Source organism: Bubalus kerabau, chromosome 3 (genome assembly GCF_029407905.1).
Source record: "Bubalus kerabau isolate K-KA32 ecotype Philippines breed swamp buffalo chromosome 3, PCC_UOA_SB_1v2, whole genome shotgun sequence".
Lineage (NCBI taxonomy): Eukaryota > Metazoa > Chordata > Mammalia > Artiodactyla > Bovidae > Bubalus > Bubalus kerabau.
Window position 1 is genome coordinate 13,125,915 of NC_073626.1, and position 23,614 is coordinate 13,149,528.

At 40.4% G+C, this 23,614-nt stretch overlaps 1 protein-coding gene across 2 annotated transcripts in view; it reads left to right on the forward strand.

The window, feature by feature from the left end:
• The window catches only part of RNF144B (ring finger protein 144B), a 145,988-nt gene that overhangs the window by 60,640 nt on the left and 61,734 nt on the right, over positions 1–23,614 (forward strand). Inside the window, exons 1-2 of one of the 2 annotated variants that reach the window (XM_055570742.1) lie at positions 9,219–9,904; positions 21,836–22,039. In XM_055570742.1, the coding sequence (XP_055426717.1) occupies positions 21,872–22,039 (168 nt within the window). In that variant the 5' untranslated portion in view covers positions 9,219–9,904; positions 21,836–21,871. Of the gene's footprint in view, positions 1–9,218; positions 9,905–21,835; positions 22,040–23,614 lie in introns of those variants that run through there. The other variant, XM_055570743.1, reaches the window with a different exon arrangement.

Genomic DNA, 23,614 nt, shown 5'->3' on the forward strand with positions numbered 1-23,614 from the left:
TTGATTTGAGTACAGAATCTTCAAAGCGTTGGTGGAACTAAATATTTTAGCAGATGCTTGCATTTGAAATACTTCTAACCCCTTTCATGTCCAGGTTTCAGTGAATCACGCCGAGGCAATCTTGACATGCAAGACAAATGTGTTTCTCTTGGATTTGAAGCACAGAGGGTTTGCCTGATGCTTATGAATGTTTACTAATGCAGAGGAGAAATTGAGATGCCAGGTTGGAAAAATAAAAACTTGAATGAGGTGCTTGCTGGGCACCATTCAGGAGTATTGTATGTCTTTGGGGTTTTTTTTTTTGATTAAATTCCAAGCTGGCACAATCCATCTGTCTGTTAAAAATAATTAGTTGCCTTGTTTTCTACTTAGAGATGTAACAGTTCCAGATTTGCAAGTGAGAATTCTTTTGCAACATGAGCCATTGTCTGGGGGTTAGATTTTAGGTGAGCAGTGCAGGTTACCCAGTCACATCACCAAGTAAGTCCTCTTTCAGGGAGCATTTCTTTGGAGACGTGCAATTTTCCAAACGCCAATGACTAGAAATAGAATTATTAAATTGGCCTAAAACAAAGTAAAACTAGAAAAAATATCCAAAGTAGAGTTTTTTTAGATCATATTCCTTTATCATAAGCCAACTAAATTAGAAACTAATAATAAAAATATGATGCCCCCCCACCCCCAAACCGCTGGGAAACTAAGAAACTCTTCCAAATAAACCTTTGATAAAAGAATAAAGAGAAAGCAATAAAAAATTGCACATATCCAAATTTTTAGGGCATAGCATATACCCAAAACTTTACTCAAAGGAAAACTTATTAAAGAACTGATAAAGTTTTAAAAGTTGGAATTAATGTAATGAAGAAAAAATAGAGAAAAAGGCTAAATAAGATTTTAAAAGCTGGAAAAAATATACACAGTTAGGAATGAGGAAACAGACACAACCACATAAAGCAGGGACGTTGGAGAAATTATAAGAATTATACATGAAGACTATGCACAAAACTCTATAGAAACAAATCGAAAATATTGAAGAAATGGACACTTTTATAAGTAAAACATAAAAGATCAATATTGACTCATGTAGAAATTTTAAACAGATAATTACTATATAATTTCCAGTTTGTGCTGGTTGTTGTATCCCGTTTGGCATTGGTTCTGGACTTTAAGGAAATATTATTTTTAAATACACTAAAATAAGATGAGAGGATGAGTTGGTTCAATAGCATCACTGACTCAGATGAGAGGATGAGATGGTTCGATAGCATCACCGACTCAATGGACATGAATTTGAACAAACTCCAGGAGATAGGGAGGGCAGAGAAGTCTGATGTTTTTCAGTCCGTGGAGTTTCAAAGAGTTGGACATGACTTAGCGACTGAACAACAAGAAAATAAAATGAGATAGAAGACTTCCTCCTTATAACTTCAGGATTTACTGTGGTCTCCTCGCATAGTATGTGAGAGGTATGTGTTGAAAAGAGTGTTTGCACTTTAACACATGTTTAAATGTGAAAGATGGTACATATAACCCTGTCTTCCCCACCAATTCTCTCTAATTCCAAGTTAACTTATGCCTCCCTCTGGAGGACAGTGTTCAGAGCACTCACTGAGAAAATGAAATATGTTCCAGCGTTGGTGGCTGAGGACAACGAACTCAGTCCAGTCTTCAGGGAGTGGGAGGAGAACTTGGTGCTGCTCACCCTGTCAGCTCCTTAGTGGACCACTTGTGCCAAGACCCCCACTGTGGCCTATGAAAAGCATGAAGCTGCCAGGCTGACTGCTGGTGAGGTGGGTGGCAGTGTAGCAAGCTTGACTGCTCCTGATACGGTAGTTTTGTCACTTGCAGGGTGCAAATCTATAGCTATTTATTTTATTGTTGAAAACTTTAACATTTATTGTGGGATAATCCCCTTTGGCAGAAAATGAGCTAAAGGAATGCAAAGTTTAAGGAAAAATTAAGTAGTAAATTTGTTTCTTTTATTTTTTTCAATTTATTATTACTTATAAACTTTAAATTTTATATTGGAGTATGCTGCTGCTGCTGCTGCTAAGTTGCTTCAGTCGTGTCCGACTCTGTGTGACCCCATAGACATCAGCCCACCAGGCTCCCCAGCCCCTGGGATTCTCCAGGCAAGAACACTGGAGTGGCTTGCCATTTCCTTCTCCAATGCATGAAAGTGAAAAGTGAAAGTGAAGTTGCTCAGGCGTGTCTGACTCTTAGCGACCCCGTGGACTCCAGCCCACTAGGCTCCTCCATCCATGGGATTTTCCAGGCAAGAGTACTGGAGTGGGGTGCCATTGCCTTCTCCTATTTTGGAGTATAGCCGATTAATAATGTTTTGATAGTTCCAAGTGCACAGCATAGCAACTCAGCCATACATATACATGTATCCATTCTCCCCCAAACTCCCCTCTCATCCAGGCTGCCATATAACTTTGGGCAGCATTCCCTGTGCTATACAGTAGGTTCTTGTTGGTTATCCATTTAAAATATAGCAGTGTGTACATATCTGTCCCAAAGTCCCTAATATCCTTTTCCCTGCTCCTTTGCCCCAGTAACCATGTTTGTTCTCTAAATCTGTGAGTCTGTTTCTCCTTTGTAAATAGGAGATTTATATCATACAAAATTCATTTGTATGACATTTTTAGATTCCACCACATATAAATGGTATCATATAATATTTGTCTTTCTCTGTCTGACTTACTTTAGTGTGATAATCTCTAGGTCCATCCATGTTGCTGCAAATGGCATGATTTCATTCTTTTTTGTGGTTGAGTAATATTCCACTGTATATATGTACCACATCCTCTTTATCCATTCATCTGTCCATGAACATTTAGGCTGCTTCTGTATCCTCACTATTGTAAATAGTGTTGCAGTGAACCCTGGGGGTATATATATCTTTTTGAATCGTGATTATCTCTGGATACATGCCTAGGAGTGGGACTGCTGGATGATATTGTAGTTCTGTTTTTAGTTTTTAAGCTACTTCCATATTATTCTCCATAGTGGTTGTACCAGTTTACATTCCTACGAACACTGTAGGAGGGTTCCCTTTTCTCCACACCCTCTCTACCATTTACTATTTGTATACTTTTTGATGATGGTCATTCTAGTCAGGTTTTTCTTATTGCAGCCCAGCTGATTTTGAGATGCTCTTGTATGTATGAAACAGAACCAAAATGACATGTCTCCAACTTTTTGAAAACTTTTGTCATCAAGGCAGACATAACTGGGTAATCATTTCTGGGTCATATTTTGACTTTCCATTTATCAATCGTTTGACCACCATGTCACCCTGAACGAATCTCTCGCGTAGATTTTTTTTTTTTAATATTTTGTAATGTTCTTAGCCTTATTTCATATTGTGTCTTATTCTTAGTTCTTATATTCAGTACTGTCAATAAATGTTGAAAGATAAGCCCTGTTAGATCCAGCAGAAAAATGTGAATGAAATGGTAGGTCTTTGGAAATGACAAGTAACCAAACTGTCAGTGGCAGAATACCATGACCTTTGCATTAAATTTTTCTCGTGGAGAGAGAATGACACCTCTTGCAGAAGTTGGTTTCCCAATACATGTGTTCTTTCATCTGATTTATTAAAACTGAACAAATCATTAACAAAATTTTTAAAAAAGTTTTAATCTAGGCATATACCCTGAGGAAACCAAAATTGAAAAAGACATGTATCCCATTGTTCATTGCAGAACTGTTTACAATAGCTAGAATATGGAAGCAACCTAGATGTCTATCAACAGAGAATGAATAAAGAAGTAGTGATACATATCCACAATGGAATATTACTCAGCCATAAAAGGAACACCTTTGAGTCAGTTCTGATGAGGTGGATGAACCTAGAACCTATCATACAGAGTGAAGTGAATCAGAGAAAGATAAATATAGTATTTTAACGCATATATACAGAATCTAGAAAAATGGTACTGAAGAATCTATTTACAGCAGCAGTGGAGAAACAGACATAGAGGATAGACTTATGGACATGGGGAGAGGGGAGCAGAGGGTGAGATGGATGGAGAGAGTAACGTGAAAACATATTACTGTACGTAAAATAGGTAGCCGATGGGAATTTGCTGCATGGTTCAGGAAACTCCAACGGGGCACTTTATCAATCTAGAGGGTGGGATGGGGTGGGAGATGGGAGGGAGGTTCAAAAGGGAGGGGATATATGAATACCTATAGCTGATTCATGTTGAGGTTTGACAGGAAACAACAAAATTCTGTAAAACAATTATCCTTCAATAAAAAAATAGAAAAAAGTTTTAATGCAGCATGTAATCAGGATGTCAAGACTAATGGCTGTTACTAACAGAGTAAAGCAGGTGAAAAGAATAATTTCAGTAGCATCAGAATGAATATAATTTTTCTTTAATTAATTTTCTAAAAAGAAAATCCATTTGTTGATTTCCTTATATAGGACTAGAGTGTATGTTTTATGTGTGTGTATATATATATAGTGTTACATATTACATATTATATAATATGTTTTATATTATATAAGTATCATATATATCTAGTAATCTAATATGTATATTTCTATATATATATATTCTTTTGGCTAAGTATGCTTTAGATTTATTTTGGTCTTGCTTTTACATGACTTTAGGTATGTTACAAGTTAATACAATGCCTACAGTTTGGATTACTTACCATCAATGTCAAGATTTTGTTTGCCTGGGGTCACAAAGAGTCAGACATGACCTAGCAACTGAACAACAATAACAAAGGAAAGTCTGTAATTCAGATTAGGAAATTCTCTCTTGTGGCGAAGGTCAACATGACTGCAAACTCTGGTGAACAATTTATAGTATTATGTTTATCATTGTTCAGAAAGATAAAAAGTATTTTTGTAGATTGCAGTGACTGGATTTTACTTCTCAGTCTGAGATATCACATGTTACATCTACTTTTGTAGTCTAAAAGAAGCAGTTCCTTCTTAGGTTTATATGAGGACTCTTCTTCCACCTACCTTATAAATACTGGTGTTTCTATGGGTTCTCTTTTTTGAATTTTTTCTTTTTTTTCTCTCCTTTCTCCTTCCTTCTAAGATTAATAACACTTAACAACACTGAGCGTGTTCCTGTTGTGTATCAGGGCAGGGCCATGCTGTACAGCTGAGCAGGTTGTGTACTGCACAGTTCCAGGAAGTGACATTCACTGCCCCACCTTCAAGACTCATATAATGCCGTCAGACACCGTGCTAGCTGCTTTACAAACCTCTCACTGAGCCTCACCACAACCTGTGAGATGAGTATCATCATTCCTCTCTTATGCATGAACGAACTGAGTTTTGAATATGTTAAATAACTTGTTTGAGGGCTTCCCTGATAGCTCAGTGGGTAAAGAATCCACCTGTAATGCAGGAGACCCCGGTTCAATTCCTGGGTCGGGAAGATCTGCTGGAGAAGGGATAGGCTACGCATTCCAGTATTCTTGGGCTTCCCCTGTGTGGCTCAGCTGGTAAAGAATCTGCCTGCAATGCGAAAACCTGTGTTGGGAAGATCCCCTGGAGAAGAGAAAGGCTATTCACTCCAGCATTCTGGCCTGGAGAATTCCATGGACTATACAGTCCATGGGGTTGCAAAGAGTCGGACATGACAGAGTTTTGAATATGTTTAAATAGCTTGTTTAAGGTTACGTAATAATGAGTGGGTGATAGTTTGTGTATGTGTGGAAAGTCCCTTTGTCGCTCTACAGCATGCTACCTTTTGTGGGTGACCTCAGCTCTTGTTAATCTCATCCGTGGTCACCACCTAAATGATGGTAATTCCTAAAAGACACTCCACTCTGGATCTCTGTTGATGGCTTACTGGACAAGTCTTCCATAAGTCCTAGAGACACCTCAGATTCTACAGGTTTTAAATCATTTTCCTTAATGATGGCTTAAGGAAAGCCATCCTTTATGGCTGCTTTATTCTTACGCTCAGTTAGTGGTACCGGCAGCCTGGGGTCTTCTTTCTCCCTCATCCCTTACATCCAATCAGGGATCAGGTCCCATTCAGTTCTGTTTCTGAGATCTCCCTCCATTTGTTCCTTTCTTTACCATGCCATTTGCTGCTACATTAGTTCAAACCCTCACTCTAATTCTACCCTCATCTGCTCTGTCTGAATTATGAAAAGCATCACCTGAAGTCTGACAACTGTAAGCATTTACACTGGCTTGTGCCTCTGACTGGTTCATCTTTTCCCACCTTCTCCACTTGGCTACTTGAAGTGTCAGCTTTAATTCATGTTCTCAGGGAAATCTCCCTCGATTCTTTTCACCAGCTCCTTTGCTTTAGTTCATTTCTTCGCTGTGCTTCCAAAGCACATCATGTTTAAGTCTCTCATATCACGTACATACACACCGTAGTACCCTGATAATTGATTTGCTTGTCTGACTCCTTCCCTGGATTGAAAGCTCTTTGAGGACAGGGCCCATGTCCAACTTATGTCTGTCCTCCTAGCATCTAGCAGCTTGTCTGGGAGGAGACCAATACATGCTTGAGAGGCTGGGGCTCACTGTGGATTCATGAGGCATTCTGAAAGAGTTTTGATTACTGTAACTTTGTCATATAGTTTGGAATCAGGAGATGTGATTTCCCCAGCTTTGTTCTTTCACAAAATTGCTTTGGCTATCTGGGGTCTTTTGTAGTCCCATGCAAATTTTGGGATTGTTTGTCCTATTTCTATGAAAAAATGCCATTGAAATTTTGATAGGATTGCATTGAATTTGTAGACTGCTTTGGGTAGGATGGACATCCTAACAATATTAATTCTTCTAGTCCATGAGCATGGAATGTCTTTCTACTTATTTTTGTCTTCTTCAATTTCTTTTATCAGTGTCTTGTGGTTTCAGTATATAGATCTTTCACCTCCTTGGTTACATTTGTTCTTAGATATTTTATTCCAGATCTGAAAGAGTTGTTCACATAATACTATAGTGTTCTACATGTTCATTTAGTCCTATTAAAAGTCGAATGCAGATTTTATAAACTTGAAAATAATCAATGCTGATATTATTTAATTACACAATATATTTTTTCTTTCCATCTGCCACTTGCAGCAGCAGATAGCATGATTATTGCTTAACCCATGTTTTCATTCATATTAGCAGCAGCTTCATCCCTTATCCTGTTGACAAGAGATTATAGCTTAATTGCCTGGTAACTGAAAAAGTGGACTCTGTATTGAACTTTGGTTTAAGGCACCAAAGTTTTGCACTGGCATTGATGAATAAAGTAACCTCTTTAAAGGTGCTTTGTTTATCTTTCCTGATTCCTGTCCATCAGTAATGTTCACTACGCCAAGAAAATACCTTGAGATTGATTATCTCAGAACCTATGATAGGCAGATCTGAGTTTTGATTACTATAACTTTGTAATATAGTTTGAAATCAGGAGATGTGATTTCCTCCAGCTTAGCTCTTTCACAAAATTGCTTTGGCTATCTGGGGTCTGCTAAAGCATTTACACTGGTAAATGCAAAATTTGAAGTTAGATACCTGTGGGGCAGTTTTCATTAACAAATACCTTTTTCATCTAACACAGATTTAGGTCTCATTCCAGCTTTGCCTATACCTGGTTGAAGTTGACCCCTTAAATCTCCCTGGACATTAGTTTACTCATCTTTAAAGCTAAATGCCTGGGCTAAACTAGCTAGAAGGACTTTTCAAGCTCAAATATCCTTCAGTTCTATTTTTTGGGACTCTGTTGTATGTTCTCTTACTGTAATCTTATCTCCCTTGTCCTCCTTCCCTTCCTCCCCCACTAGAAGATTGGTCCTCCTCCCAACTGAGCGACTGAGCACACACACACACACCCCTACAAGTACTTGAAAATCATTTCCAAAAATACTGGTCATAACCTGTCATTTAGAACTCTGATAATGGTTTAAGTGGAAGTCCATGAAAAGAGATGTTTATCAACCTTGAAAACCTGTTTTTATTAAAAAAAATCTGCTTTTGTGAAACTAGCTTTTTCAAATGAATTATCCTTTAAATCAAAAGTTTTCTATTACATGCTGTACTGTACTGGGTTGAATAGTATCCTCTAAAATTCTTATCATTACCTAAGAATGTGACTTTGTTTGAAAATAGGGTCGTCATTTGTAATCAAATGAAGATGAGGTCATACTGGATTATGACAGGCCCTAGATCCCATGACTAGTGTCTTTATAAGAAAAAATATGAGAGAGATGTGGACAAAGAGACATGCAAGAGAAAAAGCCATGTGATGATGGAGGCATCAGTGAACCGATGCAGCCACAAGCTTAAGAAGACCCAAGACCGCTAGCAACTATCAGAGGCTAGGAGAAAGATACAAGAGGTTTTTCCTCACAGCCACCAGAAGCAACCAACCCTGCTGACACCCTGATTTTGGACTTCTGGGCTCAAGAACTGTAGGAGAATGATTTTCCGTCGTTTTCAGTCACTCAAACAAAAACAAAACTGGTCCTCCTGTCTGTCCGGCCATCATACACAGAGATACACTGTGTTCTTCCGCACTTGGCTTTGACCTCAAGGTTTTCTTCAACATGGAGAGCCCAGAGGCACTTTGCTTGTGTCCTTTGGCGCCGTGCCGACTGCTGATCCTTCACTGGCAGGCTCAGTATTCCTTCCACAAAGGGCTGCGAGTCCCTTCCTTTTAGGAAGCACATTCCTGACTGTGGTTGCAAAAGTCGAGTGAGGGTGCCTAGTGAGCACAGAAAGGTTCCCCTGTCTGGGCAGGGACATTTCTAAACTGCGACGTTCGACAAAGTTGGGACTGTTGATGGTGACCCGTGGGGGTGTGGGGAGTGAGTCAGTGGGTAACCTGTTAAAGAGGTCGCACAAACTGAGGTTTTGGGGTGAAGAAGACCTCATAAGACCTTCCCCCGCCGCCCCCCTCTCCTTCCCCCCGCAACACACACCACCCCCGCAGCTTCTGGATTACTCTGTTACATTGTCTTTAGCTGGAGTACTCCCTGTTAGGTTACTAAGCAGTCCCTACGTAATTTGTTGGCAAAGCACTTCCGGCAAAATCAGTTTTTTTCCTAAAAGTGTGCCTGTGTTACAGGAGGTCCATGAAGACTGTCCTGATTTGATTTGCCTGCGTTCTAATTTTATCATTAGATGCTAAAGGACAAATCAGGTACACGATGTTTTTATAGATGAGACGTGCGTGGGGACTGGCTCTACAGAAGCAAGTGTTCTGGCAGGGTGGGAAGGCAGGTCTGGGTCGTTAGAAACAAGAGTCTGGGAGGGCTGAGAGGGAAGGGAAAGACAGGTGTCCCGGGAGGACGCGTGCAGAGGAGAAGCAGCAAGTTCTGAAAGCCAGTTAGGTGAATAAGTGTCCCGGTCTGGGAGGAAAAAGATACCAGGGGCCGATGATGCTGATCGTCCTGCCCTGGCTGTCTGCAGCGGGCGTCCCAGGAGGACAAGAGAGAGGTCTTGCTAAGCGGAGCGAGCGCAGGAGGGCCGGACTGCTGGGGCGCGCGGGCCGCCGGGTTGGGACAGGGTTAAGACCATCACCTGCAGCTGAAGTGCGACCCAGATGGGAAGTAGGAAGTGCGCGCCTGAGCTTCCTGTATAAATAAACGCACGGCTCCCGTCGCTGCTGCTGCTGCTGCTGGCGGTGCTGCGCCCCGCGCTCTGCGAGGTTCCCCCGGGCAGCGCAGCTGCGCCCTGAGGCAGGAGGCGGTTCGAGGGACTCCTCCTCCCTCTCCGGCCGGATCGGTCTGGGAGCCCGAGCCCTGTTGCAATCCTGCAGAGCGCAAAGCTGTCAGCCGCAGAGCAGGGCGGAAGACGGAGGGCATGGAACAGCCGTTCCTCCCCGGGGTGCGAGCGGCCCCGGCTGGCGGTGCGCGCGAGGGAGCCTGCTGAGAAGCCCGGCGTCGGCTGGGAGGAACGGAGCTCTCCGGCCAGGTAGGTTTAGGCAGCTTTTAAAGTGCTGCGGGCATTGCAAGACAGCGGTGGGGTTGGACTAAGAAAAGAAAAAGGGACGGGAGACTCACTCTGATATCTGGGTTGTTTGGCTTTATTTTCTGCCTCTCGTACTGAAACCGTGCAGAATCGGATTCATTCTGAATGCCTGAAACACCTGTGAACTTTACAACAATAGCTCTCCGTTTACGGGCAAAAAGGAACGAGCTTAATTTATTGTAAAACTAGTCTCTGCAGAATGTATTGTAAAATTCAAGATCAGAGCAGACCTCCCAGTGTCTGCAGCTGGAGACCAGAGTAGGCAGAATCTCAGATACTTACCTTCTGCTGTTTGGGAATGCATGCCAGAAGGTAGATATACCTACATATGGATAAGATGTTATCCGTGGGATCTTGGTCCTACATTCTGCTGATTATTTTGTTGTGTAATTGCTGATAAAACAGGGTGAAACTTTGATCTTCCACTGCTGTTCTCAAGTTGAAGTTAAAATGAAACTGATCCCTCTATCAGTGTAGAAAAGATATCTTTAGCTGACCCTTTCCAGGGTACCTTTTGTTTTTCTTACAAGGAGTTTCAGAGATTCTGTTGTCAGTCCACTCTTGAATGTACTTCTCACATTTAGATTTTTCAGAAATGATTTCCCCTTTCTGGCAATATGTTCTCTCTTCATGCTTGCACAACAGTCTCACTTTTTTCTTACTTTCTGTTGCATGTATCATATCAAAATATTAGCTAAGGTTGGCAGTAAGGCTAGCAGTGTTCTTCTGATTTGGCATTTCTGGAGGTTTATTTGAATGTTGCCAGATATGAATTAAAGAACATTTCTGAGGCAGCCAATTGGGGGTGTCTAGGCCCCGAAGCAAAATAAATGAACCTTGCCATGACTCAGTTTTTAGGGTGCGGATAAAGAGGCAAAAGGAACCCAAGCCAGTCTTCAGTGAGCTGCTGGCTAAAGTATCGGAGTACTGCAGCTTTCACTGAGATGAGCCTCTTGGCCCCCAGTCCCTTTTACATCTAATCCCTCTGTTGGTCCCTCCTTCTCCTTCCTCTGTCCTCCCTTTTCAGCCCTAGTCCTTTTCATGGGTAGCAGTCCCTTAGGTATTTCTGAAGATATCTTGAGGAGGAGAGAGAAGGAGGGAAAAAAACATCTATAGCCATCCACAAGGCCACGTGGAGAGAATTGTATTAGGAACTCCAAGGTCACATTTTCATAAAACTCCAGCCTTCCTTTTGCATGCCTGTGACTGGGATTTTATTCTTTGTGATGGGCATAAAGTTAGAAAAGTGGGAAAGAAAATAAATTGTTCCAAAAGGAGCCTCTGACTAATTGGAACTGTCTTGATGAGTAAACAAATTCAAGGTATAGAAAATGTAAAAAGATGTCCTGTAACAAAATTGAGTTGCTTGGCTTTTTAAAATTTAAAACAAATAGAAAAAAAAAAAGTCCCTCAACCAACCCCCTCCCCCCCTCCCCACAAACCAATCACCCCAGATAACTTGCTTCTACAGTACTGTGCTGGACATGAGGTTTGAGTGTGGTCAAACACTGTCCATTTACCCAGAGTTTTACAAATATTTACAGTCATCTATGCCAAATATCTTTGTGCTGAGCCCCAAAGAACATTCTCAGCATTCAAAAGCCCCATTCTCATGAATGGTTTCAGTTCATTGGCAATTTAAAGGCATCCAGGCTTCCAAACTAGGTCAGCTTAAGAGATGTCTTTTTTTAAACATAATAATTAGTTTTTGGGTCTCCCAGATTATGATCCAGGTTTTCAGAGCCAAACCCTGCAGCAGAGAGGAAAGTATGCTCTATCAGGAAGAAAAAGCTTATTTTAGCTGTATAGTAAGACCACCAAGGTTTCTGGAAGCTGTCTTTTGTCTTCCATAATACAAATACTTTTAATCTGATAAATTTATATTTATATTTAAATTGTCCCTTTTGAAAAGTTGTTTCTGAGTGGCTCAGATGGTAAAGAATCTACCTGCAATGCAGGAGACCCATGTTCAATCCCTGGGTCAGGAAGATCCCTGGAGAAGGGAATGGCAACTCATTCCAGTATACTTGCCTGGAGAATCCCATGGACAGAGAAGCCTGGTGGGCTACAGTCTATGGGGTCGCAAAGAGTCAGACCCAACTGAGCCACTAATACACTTCCAGGAACATTGTTAAGGACACCATACTCATTCCTCTGTACTCTCTCCACTAGTCTTGGCTTCTGCGTTTCTCCTGGATTGACTTATGATTCTACTTTCTTGTTCAGTGAAGTTCGTAGTGTTTGAAATCTCTAGTTTGAGGTAGAGGTCAGGAGTCATGCGGAACCCAGATGTTGCTGGAGGAACAAAGTCCATACGGTTTGGGGACTAAACCTATTTTGTGCAGCTGATTGCTTTGGAGATGGAAACTAGGCCAAGCTGAGCTTGGGGAGTAGGTATCGGTAGCCACTGCTCCTGAGTACTGAGACTCTTTTTCAGGAATGCCTGTCTTGACTTACTGAAGCACCTTTGATACAACAGATTATCAGTATTTTTCAGCTTTTGAATTGCTGGAAGTGGCTACAGATGAGAATCAGGCCCTGAATATATTCTCTCCTCCATGTACAGTAGAGAAGTTATCTTCTGTGGTATTGAGGGACTGGAGGCTGAGGCCAATAAAGATGCATATGATGTAGCCTCTGTCCTGAAGGAATTTGCTTAGGCTTGGGAGTGACTTTGGACCAGAATGGTAATTTTTAATTCATGTTGTTTTACCTGAGAGTGAAAAATACTTTGAAGTTGGTCATCTCAATGATGTCTTGTCTTTTTGATGTTTCCCTGATGTCACCTGAGTGTTAAGTAATTTGAAGAGGCATAGGCCCACCTAAGTTAATTTATTTAATTATTTCAAGTTTTAATTTGTTTTGTCACCTTTAGGCCTATGTGGGAGGTCTTGTACTAATGTTTTGTTTCTGTTATCGTTGGGATTTATTATTTACTTGGTCTATGAGTACTTCTAAGCCTAATGCATTGTGCTTCAGTAGTTATTAAAACATGGGAAGCTGTAAAAGAGAGTGAAAGTGGTCAATACTTTTGCAGCATGGAGTGAGAAAATTCTCATCTGTGACTGAATCCCTTCCTGAGATGGAAAGCACAACGATCTAACTAAAATACACTTCTCTTATTCACAGCCAGGCATATTTCTGGTTGTATGGCTTGTGGTATCAAAGAACATGCTTTAAAAGCTGTGTCTCATTGGTTTCTCATTCCTCTGCAGTCACGAGTTTGAGTCTCAGACCTTCAGTCAACTGGTTCTTTGTTTTTCTTGGGAAGGTAGAACAAGACCATCTCCTTTCTTTTTTTGTTGGACTTGTGGCTGAAGCTGTAAACTCGGAGTATGATTATATGAAACTCTCTGATGACAACCTTCTCATCTAGTTTACTGGTAATAAGTGGGGACTATGTTTAATCACCTTTACATCCACATTCCGTGTGTGGAATTCAATTCTTTGTGGGTTGACCTTATTTCCTGCATTTTGTATTTTCCTGCATTTTATTCCTTGAGAAATTGATTTGGCAGAAACATACAAAAATACATACCCCTCCACCTCACTTAGTGTGAGATGGAGGAGTTCTTTCCCCTAACTAGTTTTAAATTTGTATCTATAAAATGTCTCTATAAAACTTTTAATTTTCACAGGAGAGGGTAATATTTATACAACCTTTTATGCATTTGAAGAAAACATTTTGGTTTAGATATTCATCCTTTAGTAACTGTAGTTTCCTGGTAATGTCATGACCCAGGAAATCAGCCCGTCTCTTGCTCCATGGGGCTTTCTGAAATAACACTTCTCCTTGATCTGTTAATTACATCACTGTCTGACCTGCCTGTAAGTGGCATTCCTTCCTGCTTCTGAGCTTTGTTGTTATACCAAGCAGGGGGAAGAAAATTATTCAGCAGGGCTGGGTGAATAATTGTGGGAGGCCAGGGAACCACTGATTAAAAAAGAGGTGGGCAGGGCACAGTGGTGGGGTTGGGGAGGGACCTATGATGATGAATGTAAAATTACAATGTCAAGAATATCATTGAGCTCTTATTCTCATTTTCACTTCTACCTTCTTTGAAAGTTTTGTTAGGAAATCTGGAAATGGATTTCCACCTCTTGGGCCTTACCTTATAGTGGTGATGAGAACAGAGAAAGAAGGCAAGAAAAAAATAAATTTGCTTTTCAGAAGAGTAGGCATTTTGCAAATGTTAAAACTTGACCTCCCAGATGTCCCATACTCCAGAAGGTTTAGAGTAAGCTTATCACAGTATCATGTACTTTGTTGGTCATGACCTCATATCTCTTTCCATATAGTTCTTCTATATATCATGCATGTAGCAAAATGTAAAAATTAGATCTGATTACTGTTACCTTAAAAAAATGGTAACCGAGGTGATGGAAGTGTTAACCAGCCTTACTGTGGTAATCATTTTGCAAAACATATCTGTAGCAAATCATTGGGTTTTATACCTTAAAGTTACACATTTTTTTTTCTTAATGATATCTCAGTACAGTTAGGAAAATAGATCTTATTAAAATAATGTACTTCATTTCTTACATAATTTCAGATAGCAGAGAGACTACATAGAAAACAGCTTTTGATAATATTTACGGTTTCCTTCCTAAGGATGTATCTGTCCTTTTCATCCACAAAAAAAATTACTAGAGATATATTTGTATATCAGTTCCATTTTTTAGAGAAAAACCAGGTCTCCAAGTTAGAGTTATCATCTTATTACCATCCTGGAACCTGTTGAGATGAAGATGTTAAAACTGAAGAATTTTAAACTGAATATTTTTTCGTTTCTTGATTTCCCCTGAAGGATGCTGTGAAACGGTAGGGGAAAAGAGCAGAAGTTCCCTTTCCTGGCACAGTGATAAACTGTTTTGCAGCAATGCCACCATCTCACAAAGCCTGAGTAGGTTACCTGTGGTCTCTAAGAATTAAGCATGTCTTGGGTTTGTTTACACAGTCAGTCCTTCATACTGGTGGGTCCTGCACTGTGGTTGGCGGAACCTGCAGATGTGGAGACACGGGTGTGGAGGGCCAATGGTACCAGGCCTTTTCATATAAGGAAATTTGGTATTCCCCTGGCAGATACCAAAATTCTTGGATTCCAGGGGTCCTGGAACCAATCCCCGTAGCCACCTAGGGATCTCATACCACAGAATAGTTTCTAATCTGTGCTGTTGTTTTCAACTAATGATTAAAGTATCTTATGTGTGATGTGTGTGGTGCTCAGTGACGAAGCTGTGTCCAGCTGTTTGTTAGCCCATGCACTGAAGCCCGCCAGGCTCCTCTGTCCATGGGATTTTCCTGGCAAGAATACTAGAATGGGTTGCCATTTCCTTCTCCAGGGGATCTTCCTGACTCAGGGATTGAATCCACGTCTCCTGCCTTGGCAGGCGGATTCTTTACCACTGAGCCACCTGGGAAGCCCTGTTAAAGTATCTGATATGTGATGTATCTACTTAATGGTCTTGAGCATTATCCTTTTGAAAAACAGATATAAAATATACTTGAATAATTGCATTTTTGTGATTACTAGTGAGGCTGACTGTCTTCCCATTTATTCTTGCCCTCTCAAGGCATGTATTAGAACTGTTTTTCTGATATTACTGGTTGTACACTGATTCATCTAGTCCCTGAATGGCCAGAGAGTGGGTCAAAGATGCGAGATGGGAAGAGAATCACAAGACTTGTCAGTATGGAGATCCACATAAATCCTTGCCCCACTTATCACCAGTATCTATAGCCCTTGCTACTCTACCAGCCTGCTGGTCTGCCTTCCATTCCAGACTGTATTGAGGGTAGAACTTCAGCAATTGGCCAGTGGCTGATGATAGTCAGCACTTTATTAGATTCAGTTAGTACCATTTGAGTCACTAACAGCTTTTGTTGAGAACATGAACCAGCAGTGAAATTAATCATTGCATTGGATAGAAATGCCAAGGTCAACACAATACTAATTTTCAGATCGTGTTGAGCTGGTTGCCTGACATGTCAGTCTTGGTTGGTATCTGGAGGGCTTTCCTAACAAGGTAGAAATGGGACCATTGGATTATTGTTTCTTCCTGCTGTGCTAGAGTATTGGCTTCCTCAGAATCTCTCTGCATTATACAGGCAGCACTTCAGCCCTACCTTCCCCAACACCTCCCCTTTCTGAAAATGCTTCCTTTTGTTAGCTCCCTCTCACTGTCAAGCATTCATATCTTTTATGAAAGCTTTTTCAGGGACGACTTAGTATCTTTGACTGGCACATAAACATTTTGACAGCTCTCATGTGTCTCGTCTTCTGTTTAGTCTTAGACTTCTTACCATGGCCTGGAATTAAGACCCTTCACTGTAGATCAACTGGATTTTTACATAAGCTAACATTTCTATTATATCAGTAATATCCAGCCCTTTGGTTGTGTTAGCTTTCTTTTTCTCTTTGTCCCTTTAATCTTGTGCTTTACCAGTTTATCCGAGTCTTACAGTCTTTGCAGATGGTGGAAGAATTCCTATATAGCCAGATGAGTCTCCTAGTAAAACAGTATCCTCTCCAATCACATTATCTTTTTGCGTACAGGAATAACAGCTATGATTTTGGGTAGTGAAACAGACATAAACTACATTAGTGAAAAATACTTCGAAAGTTGGCTCTCTTACCCACTGCATTTTTTGGAGCAGATTGCTTTTTCAGGCGGCCAGCAGAATATGAAAATTCCTTATACATCCTGAGCTTTCCAGCACAGTTTCTGAAGTATTCCTTTCTTTGGCAATTCTAATGAAAACACAGGAGGGAAAAAGTGACTTTCCTGTTCTTTCCTAGCAAAAGGTAGTTACTTCTCATATAATGAACACTTTGTAGTGCAGGAGACACTCAGAGAGTAGCTAGAACTGCTGATTCCCTTTTCCTGGCTATTTAGTGCAAAATCAGATGTTTTAGAGCCCCGGTGGCTCAGATGGTAAAGAATCTCCCCTCAATGCAGGACCCAGGTTCGATCCCTGGGTCAGGAAGATCCCTTGGAGGAGAAAATGACAACCTGCTCCAGTATTCTTGCCTGGAGAGAGCCTGGGCAATTCACAGTCCATGGGTTCACCAAAAGTCGGCCATGACCGAGCGACTAACACTTTCCTTCCTTGCACTAATCTGTTGTGCTGTGTGGTTACTTATAGTTAAGCAGGTGAGACATCTACAATCTGGGTGAAGCCTGCCCTCCCGGTCCACCCTCAGCCTTGCCGCCAACTTCAGAACATTTGAACATAAAGTCAGCTTGTCAGGTTTTTCTTTTTTCCGTCATGACTCTTACGTTCTCTACCAAAATTCTTTTCTCACTGGGTTCTTAGCATCCAAGAAGAAGCTCAGTTACACTTGTATGTAATAACTGTAAAAGTAATTATGATTGTTACTGTTTTAAATCAGGCTGGAGGGTGGAATGTTCAAGTCACTTGCTTGGGTAAAATGTGAAGTATGAGGCAAAACAAGTCGAGCAAGACAGTGAGAGTGAGTTATGGGCTCTCTGGAAGGAAGACTCCTGGAAACCTGTAGGGGAGCGTGTGTGTTGTCAGTGTACCTACGAGGATGCTCCCTGAGAGGGTCAGTCAGCCTCTGGCCATCCCCTCTGTGCCTCATGCCGTTCCTTGTTCGGTTGCTAAGGCACGTCTGACTCTCTGCGACTCCATTGACTGCAGCATGCCAGGCTTCTGGGAGGGAGTTCTGCCGCTGGTGGTTTTATGTAATGGAGACCAGTGAATCTTTTTTTGTTGTTACCTTTTTATTTTGTCTTGGGGTATAGCCGATTAACAACCAATGTGTGATAGTTTCAGGTGAACAGCAAAGTGACTCAGCCGTACATAGACATGTATCCTTTCTCCCCCCAAATCCCCTCCCATCCAGGCTGCCACATAACATGGAGCAGAGTTCCCTGTGCTATACAGGAGGTCCTTGTTGGTTATCCATTTTAAATGCAGCAGTGTGTACATGTCCGTCCCAAACTCCCTGATTATCCCTTCCTCTATCCTTCCCCCTGGCAACCATAAGTTTGTTCTCTACGTGGAGACCAGTGAATCTTATTAAGACGTAGGTGAAGAAACAATAGAACATCTTGGAGTTATTCACAGACATCTCAAGTGTAGGGGAGATTTATTTAGAGGACTTTGGGATTCTCCTGATTATTGCTTAAGAGCTCAATTTCTAATGAGTCAATGGTGAAAAGATTTCTTGCTGGATATTCTTTTTCTATGGAGTGCAACTATGAGTCATTCATTTCTCAAACATTCATTACTAGTTTTGCCCAGAGTGAAAACCAAAAGGCAGGCTTTTGAACCATGCCTGGTGAAGCCTTCAGCTTCAGTGATGGTGCCTGGAAGACTGCTGAGGAAAAGGTATCAAGGGCGCCTGGCTGGGATCTTCCTGGTACTGCTTCCATGAGCACTAGTCTGCAATTTCTCTTTTATCCAGTGGCGGAGTACTTAAGATTTTGTTTTTATAAAATTCCATTGCTTTAAAACTATTTGAAAACCATCACTTTGGGGAACTGGGGTTATTGTACACAGAAAAATAAATCACTTCTTTGATGAATTGTTTTGGATTGTTCACATCTCAAAGAGATGAAATATGTGCCTTCTTTCCTGTCTCAGTCACAAGTTCTGCCTTGGTTGGAATGCTTGGAATTTTTTGTTTTTTATAACAAAGTAAGTCTCTGCTTTGTAAGAAGTTTTTATGTTATAAAAAACTTTATACATATATACACACACATATAATACATATACTTTAAATTTATATATATTAAATTTTAAGGCACTTTATTGAGGTAGGATTGACAGACCAAAAACTACATAGTTAATGTATATAGTGGAGAATTGAATATACACCTATGGAACTGCATGATGCCTATGGTTAACAATTGAATTGCATATTGAAAAATTTGCCAAGGATAGATATTATGTTAACTCCTCTTAATCACAGACACGGAGCACACACACAAACACAACAATAATAAATAAAGGGGACAGGAGGAAACTTTTGGAGGGGTTAGATATTTTTCTATTTTTACAACTTTGATTCCATAGCCCATAGGCATGTTACTCACAAACTATGGAGTAAAACCTTATGTATATGGCAAGAGACAAGATTAAATTTCAGATGGCTTTGATTTCACACAACTTCCCACCCTACCTTAAAAGAAGACTGTTTTGGAGACATAACCTTCTAAGAGGTATCCCATTATGTCTTCGTTTTTCGAGTACATTGGCCTGTTCAGTGTCTCCTTCTAAAAAATAGTATAGTTTGAGACGGTGAGAAATGAATGACTTTCTTGAAGAACACCTAGCTCTCTTGTTAGGTTGGAGCAACAGGATTTATCTATTCTCAACAGCTTCCTCCAAACGGGCTGTTGGTGTAGTTGACATTTGTGGTGTGGGATGTTTCTGGCCTGTGTCACTTCCCATCTTCCGTACTCAGGAAGCATTTGCTGGCTGCATTTCTTCTTACTGTGTGACTTGGGATTTCTCTTTTTGAGGGGAAAAATAATTCAGAATATGTTGTATGAGCAGTGTTGGGAAAAGACGGATGAGAATACGTTGTTGGTAAGATGTGTGTTATCAGCGAGGAAGTCTTGAGAAGAAAGCAGATAGTAGCTGTGTAAGCATAAACTGGGACAGGAAAGAAGTAAAATCATTCACCTTTACCTGTAACTGACCCTAAAGAGGTTTTTTTGTTTTTTTTTTTTTAACTCAAAAATCCTGAATTTGATGTGCAAGTTGTTTTGAATTTAATTTGCTCTTGAATAATAGGTCACCAATAGTTAATTGAATAAGAGCATGGTATCTTGAACCATATTGGTCTTTTCCCAAGATATACCTATCGTATTGGAAGCCAATCACTGATTAGCTTCCTTTTCAATTTCTTTTTAATCAGATCTACTACTTCTCAAGGAATAGGTGATAAACCTTAAATACTTCAGGTCACTAGAGTTAGAAACTGCTGACTCTTTCTGATATGACACTAAGAAAGTTAATGCAATTAGATCTCATAGATTTTCTATCTAATCCAGTCTGTTTTTCACTCTCTTATTTTAGTACTTTCATACTAATATAATGAAACTTAAGCCACTGTGAGGCTGTGTAACAAGTGCTGAATGTGTAAAATAATTTTTTTTGCCTGAAAATTGGGAGGAAGAGAGTCTGGATCTTCTGGAAGGAGAGGATATAATTATTTTTGTGGCCAAATTTATCAGAATTGCCCATACTCGTTTAAGGAGAAGGGTTTGGCAACCCACCCAGTATTCTTGCCTGGAGAATCCCCATGGACAGAGGAGCCTGGCGAGCTACAGTCCATTGGGTCGCAAAGAGTCAGATGTGACTGATTGACTAAGCACGCATAGTCTTTTAAAATAGTAAGAACTTAAATATTTTGCTTTTATTTAATCAGAAGATATTATGAATAAAAATAAAGATATTATGAATATCTTTATATGATATTTTAATGATTTTATCTTTATATGATTTTTATATGAATAAAAATAAAGATATTATGAATAAAAATCTAATGGAAGGGCTTCCATTATAATTTTTGTTTTTTGGTGTAGAAATATCCTTTCCTATAGTCATGCTACATGTAGAGACAGATTTTATTCTTGTACAGTTTCAGTGATCTTATGATAGCTGTAGTCATGGAATTCAGGTCTCCTTCCATCTTTTTTTCCCCTCTCTCTCTCCCCTTCTTATAGCCCTCTCTCCTTGCTCCATCTCTCCACATAATATCCGTCTGTGAGGCGGTTCTGGTGTAATGGGACAGCACTGGACTTGGCCTCAAAAGATAGAGGTTTGAGTTTTGCTGTGTTGTGTATAAACTCTGAGAACTTTGGCAGATTGTGCAGCTTCTCAGGACCTCAATTCATCTGTAAAGTGAAGGAAGTGATCATTGCGGTTGTAAAAGATTAAATAAAGCAAGGCATGTGAAGGAACACAACACTGATACCATGTTGAAAAAATTTTTTATTGGGATAGAATATGCAAAACAAAATTTACCATTTCAACCGTTTAACGTATAATTCAGTGACATTATAATCACAACATTCAAAAGGTTGTGCAGCCATCATGCTTTCTATTTCCAGAACTTTTTCATCATTCCAGAAACTCTGCACTCATTAAGTCATGACTCTCCATTTGCCCTTCCTCCAGCTCTTGGTAATCACCTTTCTACTTTCTGTCCCTGTGAAGTTGGCTGTTCTAGGTACCTCATATAGATAGAATTATAAATATTATAAATACAATATTTGCCCTTTTGTGTCTGACCTATTTCCCTTAGCATAATGTCTATAAGGTTCATCCCTGCTGTAGCATGTGTCAGATTATCATTCCTTCTTCAGGCTAAATAGTATCCCATTGTATGCTTATAACACATTTTGTTCATTCATTCATTGATTCATTGATGGACATTTGGATTGTTTCTTTCTACCTTTTGACTATTGTGAATAATGCTACTATGAATATGGGTGTGCAAGTATCTGTTTGAGTCCCTGCTTTCAATTCTTTTGGGTGTTCACCCAGAAGTGAAATTGCTGGGTCATATGGCAATTACGTGTTTAACTTTTTGAGTGATGTTCTAAGTGTTTTTTGAGTCTGTTAAATTGATCATAGCAATGCCATTCCAAAATGGTGTGTCTGTTCATAGTATTTTAATTTCCATAGGTCACTTGAGTGAGTCAGGACAGTGAGGTCACCTTACATTTCGGAACTCCAGGGAAAGCTTGTCAAGGTGGCTAGCTCTCTAGCCCATGGTTCTCAGAAATGCACTCGCTGTACGTTTAGATCACTGAGGGGGAGGATTTGCTGCGTCCTGATGTTGATTAAACAATAGCTGTATCAATGGATGTTTTCTGCCTTGGGCCTTTCCGTAGGGATTGAGGAGACTGAAGGAGGCTGAGGACAAGCTGATGGGCTCAGTGGGTAGGCTCCACTGTCTGACCATGACGGCCGCTGAAAATCCCACGCCTGGAGACCTGGCCCTGGCGCCCCTTGTCACTTGCAAACTCTGCCTGTGTGAGCAGTCTCTGGACAAGATGACCACGCTCCAGGAATGCCGATGCATCTTTTGCACAGCTGTAAGTTTTCCTTGATGCTTTCATCATGAAAAAATATGAAGGGAAAAATTGTGAAAGTATAGGAGATATTTCTGTGGCTCAGGAGAAGCCAAATTACCCTATGATCCTGCTTGGGAGAGCGATTCCATGTTTGGATAAGATTCCAAATACTGTTTTGAATGCTAAATCTGATAGTTGCTGGGGTTTAGGCAAAGTGTAACATGTGTATGAAATTTAATTATTGGTTGCGTAAGCTGTGCCTTTCTATTCTTAACGCTTTAGCTAAGGAACAAAATAGAGACATTTTTAACTTGCCTTAGTTAACTACCATCTGTAAGAGGCTCATCAGGTGTTTTGAATGATGGAGAAATCAGGTAGCAATTTGCTGAATTTTCTTTCATCTCCGTGCTCATCTCCTACAAAGCGCATGGTATGCAACTGTTTTACTTTGTTAAATCTCCTTTTTAATTTTTTTTTTCTATTTTCACAATATTCTGAATGCTGCTTATTCCTCATAATAGATATCACCCTATAGATCTTCAAGGGTGGGCTTGTCTCTTTTAGTTTGACACTTTGGTATCCGTGCTGGTGACCTTGATGGCATGTATGCCTGAAGGTTGGTTGGTTAAAGAATGTGCTAAGTTGCTTCAGTTGTGTCTGACTCTTTGCGACCCTATGGACACAGTGGTTAAAGAATAAAGATAGGAAACAGACTGATGGGTTCCATGGGATTACTAGAAGTATGAACCAGGTGATCTTGTTCAGATTTTCATTTATTCAAGCATTTTTTGAGCTCTTACTGGGTGCTAGTGAGAGCTCCTCACAGAAAAGATGTGCACGTTGAAGGAACTGGCCAGGAGTTTGGTGGAATCTGGGTGGCTCGACGCCGCATACTGCAGGAGAGCCTCACCTGCTTTAGAAGTGGGAGCAGGCTTCGTGAGGGCCATGCTGTCTGCCCTGAGGCTGTAAACAAGAGACTGTAAGCTGATGCCCTTGGGCCGCACCTGGCCTCAACACATTTCTGTTTGTGTCTCCCATTGGGAAATTTCAAATAACGATAAATTTTTCATAAAAAAATGAAAACGTAGTAAGATAGAGCTTCTCTGGGCCTGTATTCATAGACCCAGAACTGAAGAATCTTTCCTCTCTTTATGGCACTCACCTCTCTCCTGTGTGTTTGAATCAGCTACCCTTTCCCCTCCCCTTGGAAAACATGATATCACATTTTATTATTGCTACAGCTGAATCAGCTACCCTTTTAAACTAAGGATGGATTAAGAGTCAACTAGAAAGAGTGCTGGGCAACTCAGCATGGTGGAGCGAGGGCCTGATGCCTAAATTACAATAATCACTGTTTATCTTTGCTTTGGGAAGGGACCTTGTATAGTCCAATGGCTAATATTTATTATACAGTAAATGTAATAATCACCAGACAAATGTGGGTTTAATAGCCCTGACTTGTGAGGGAAATCAACCAGTTTAGTTACAGTAGTCACTGCTCAAATCAAGGGGAGTGAGAAGAAAGGAATTATTTAGGAAGTTCTAGAATCATTTATAAAAAGGCATTTTACTAAGCATACTTTAAAAAATAGTTAA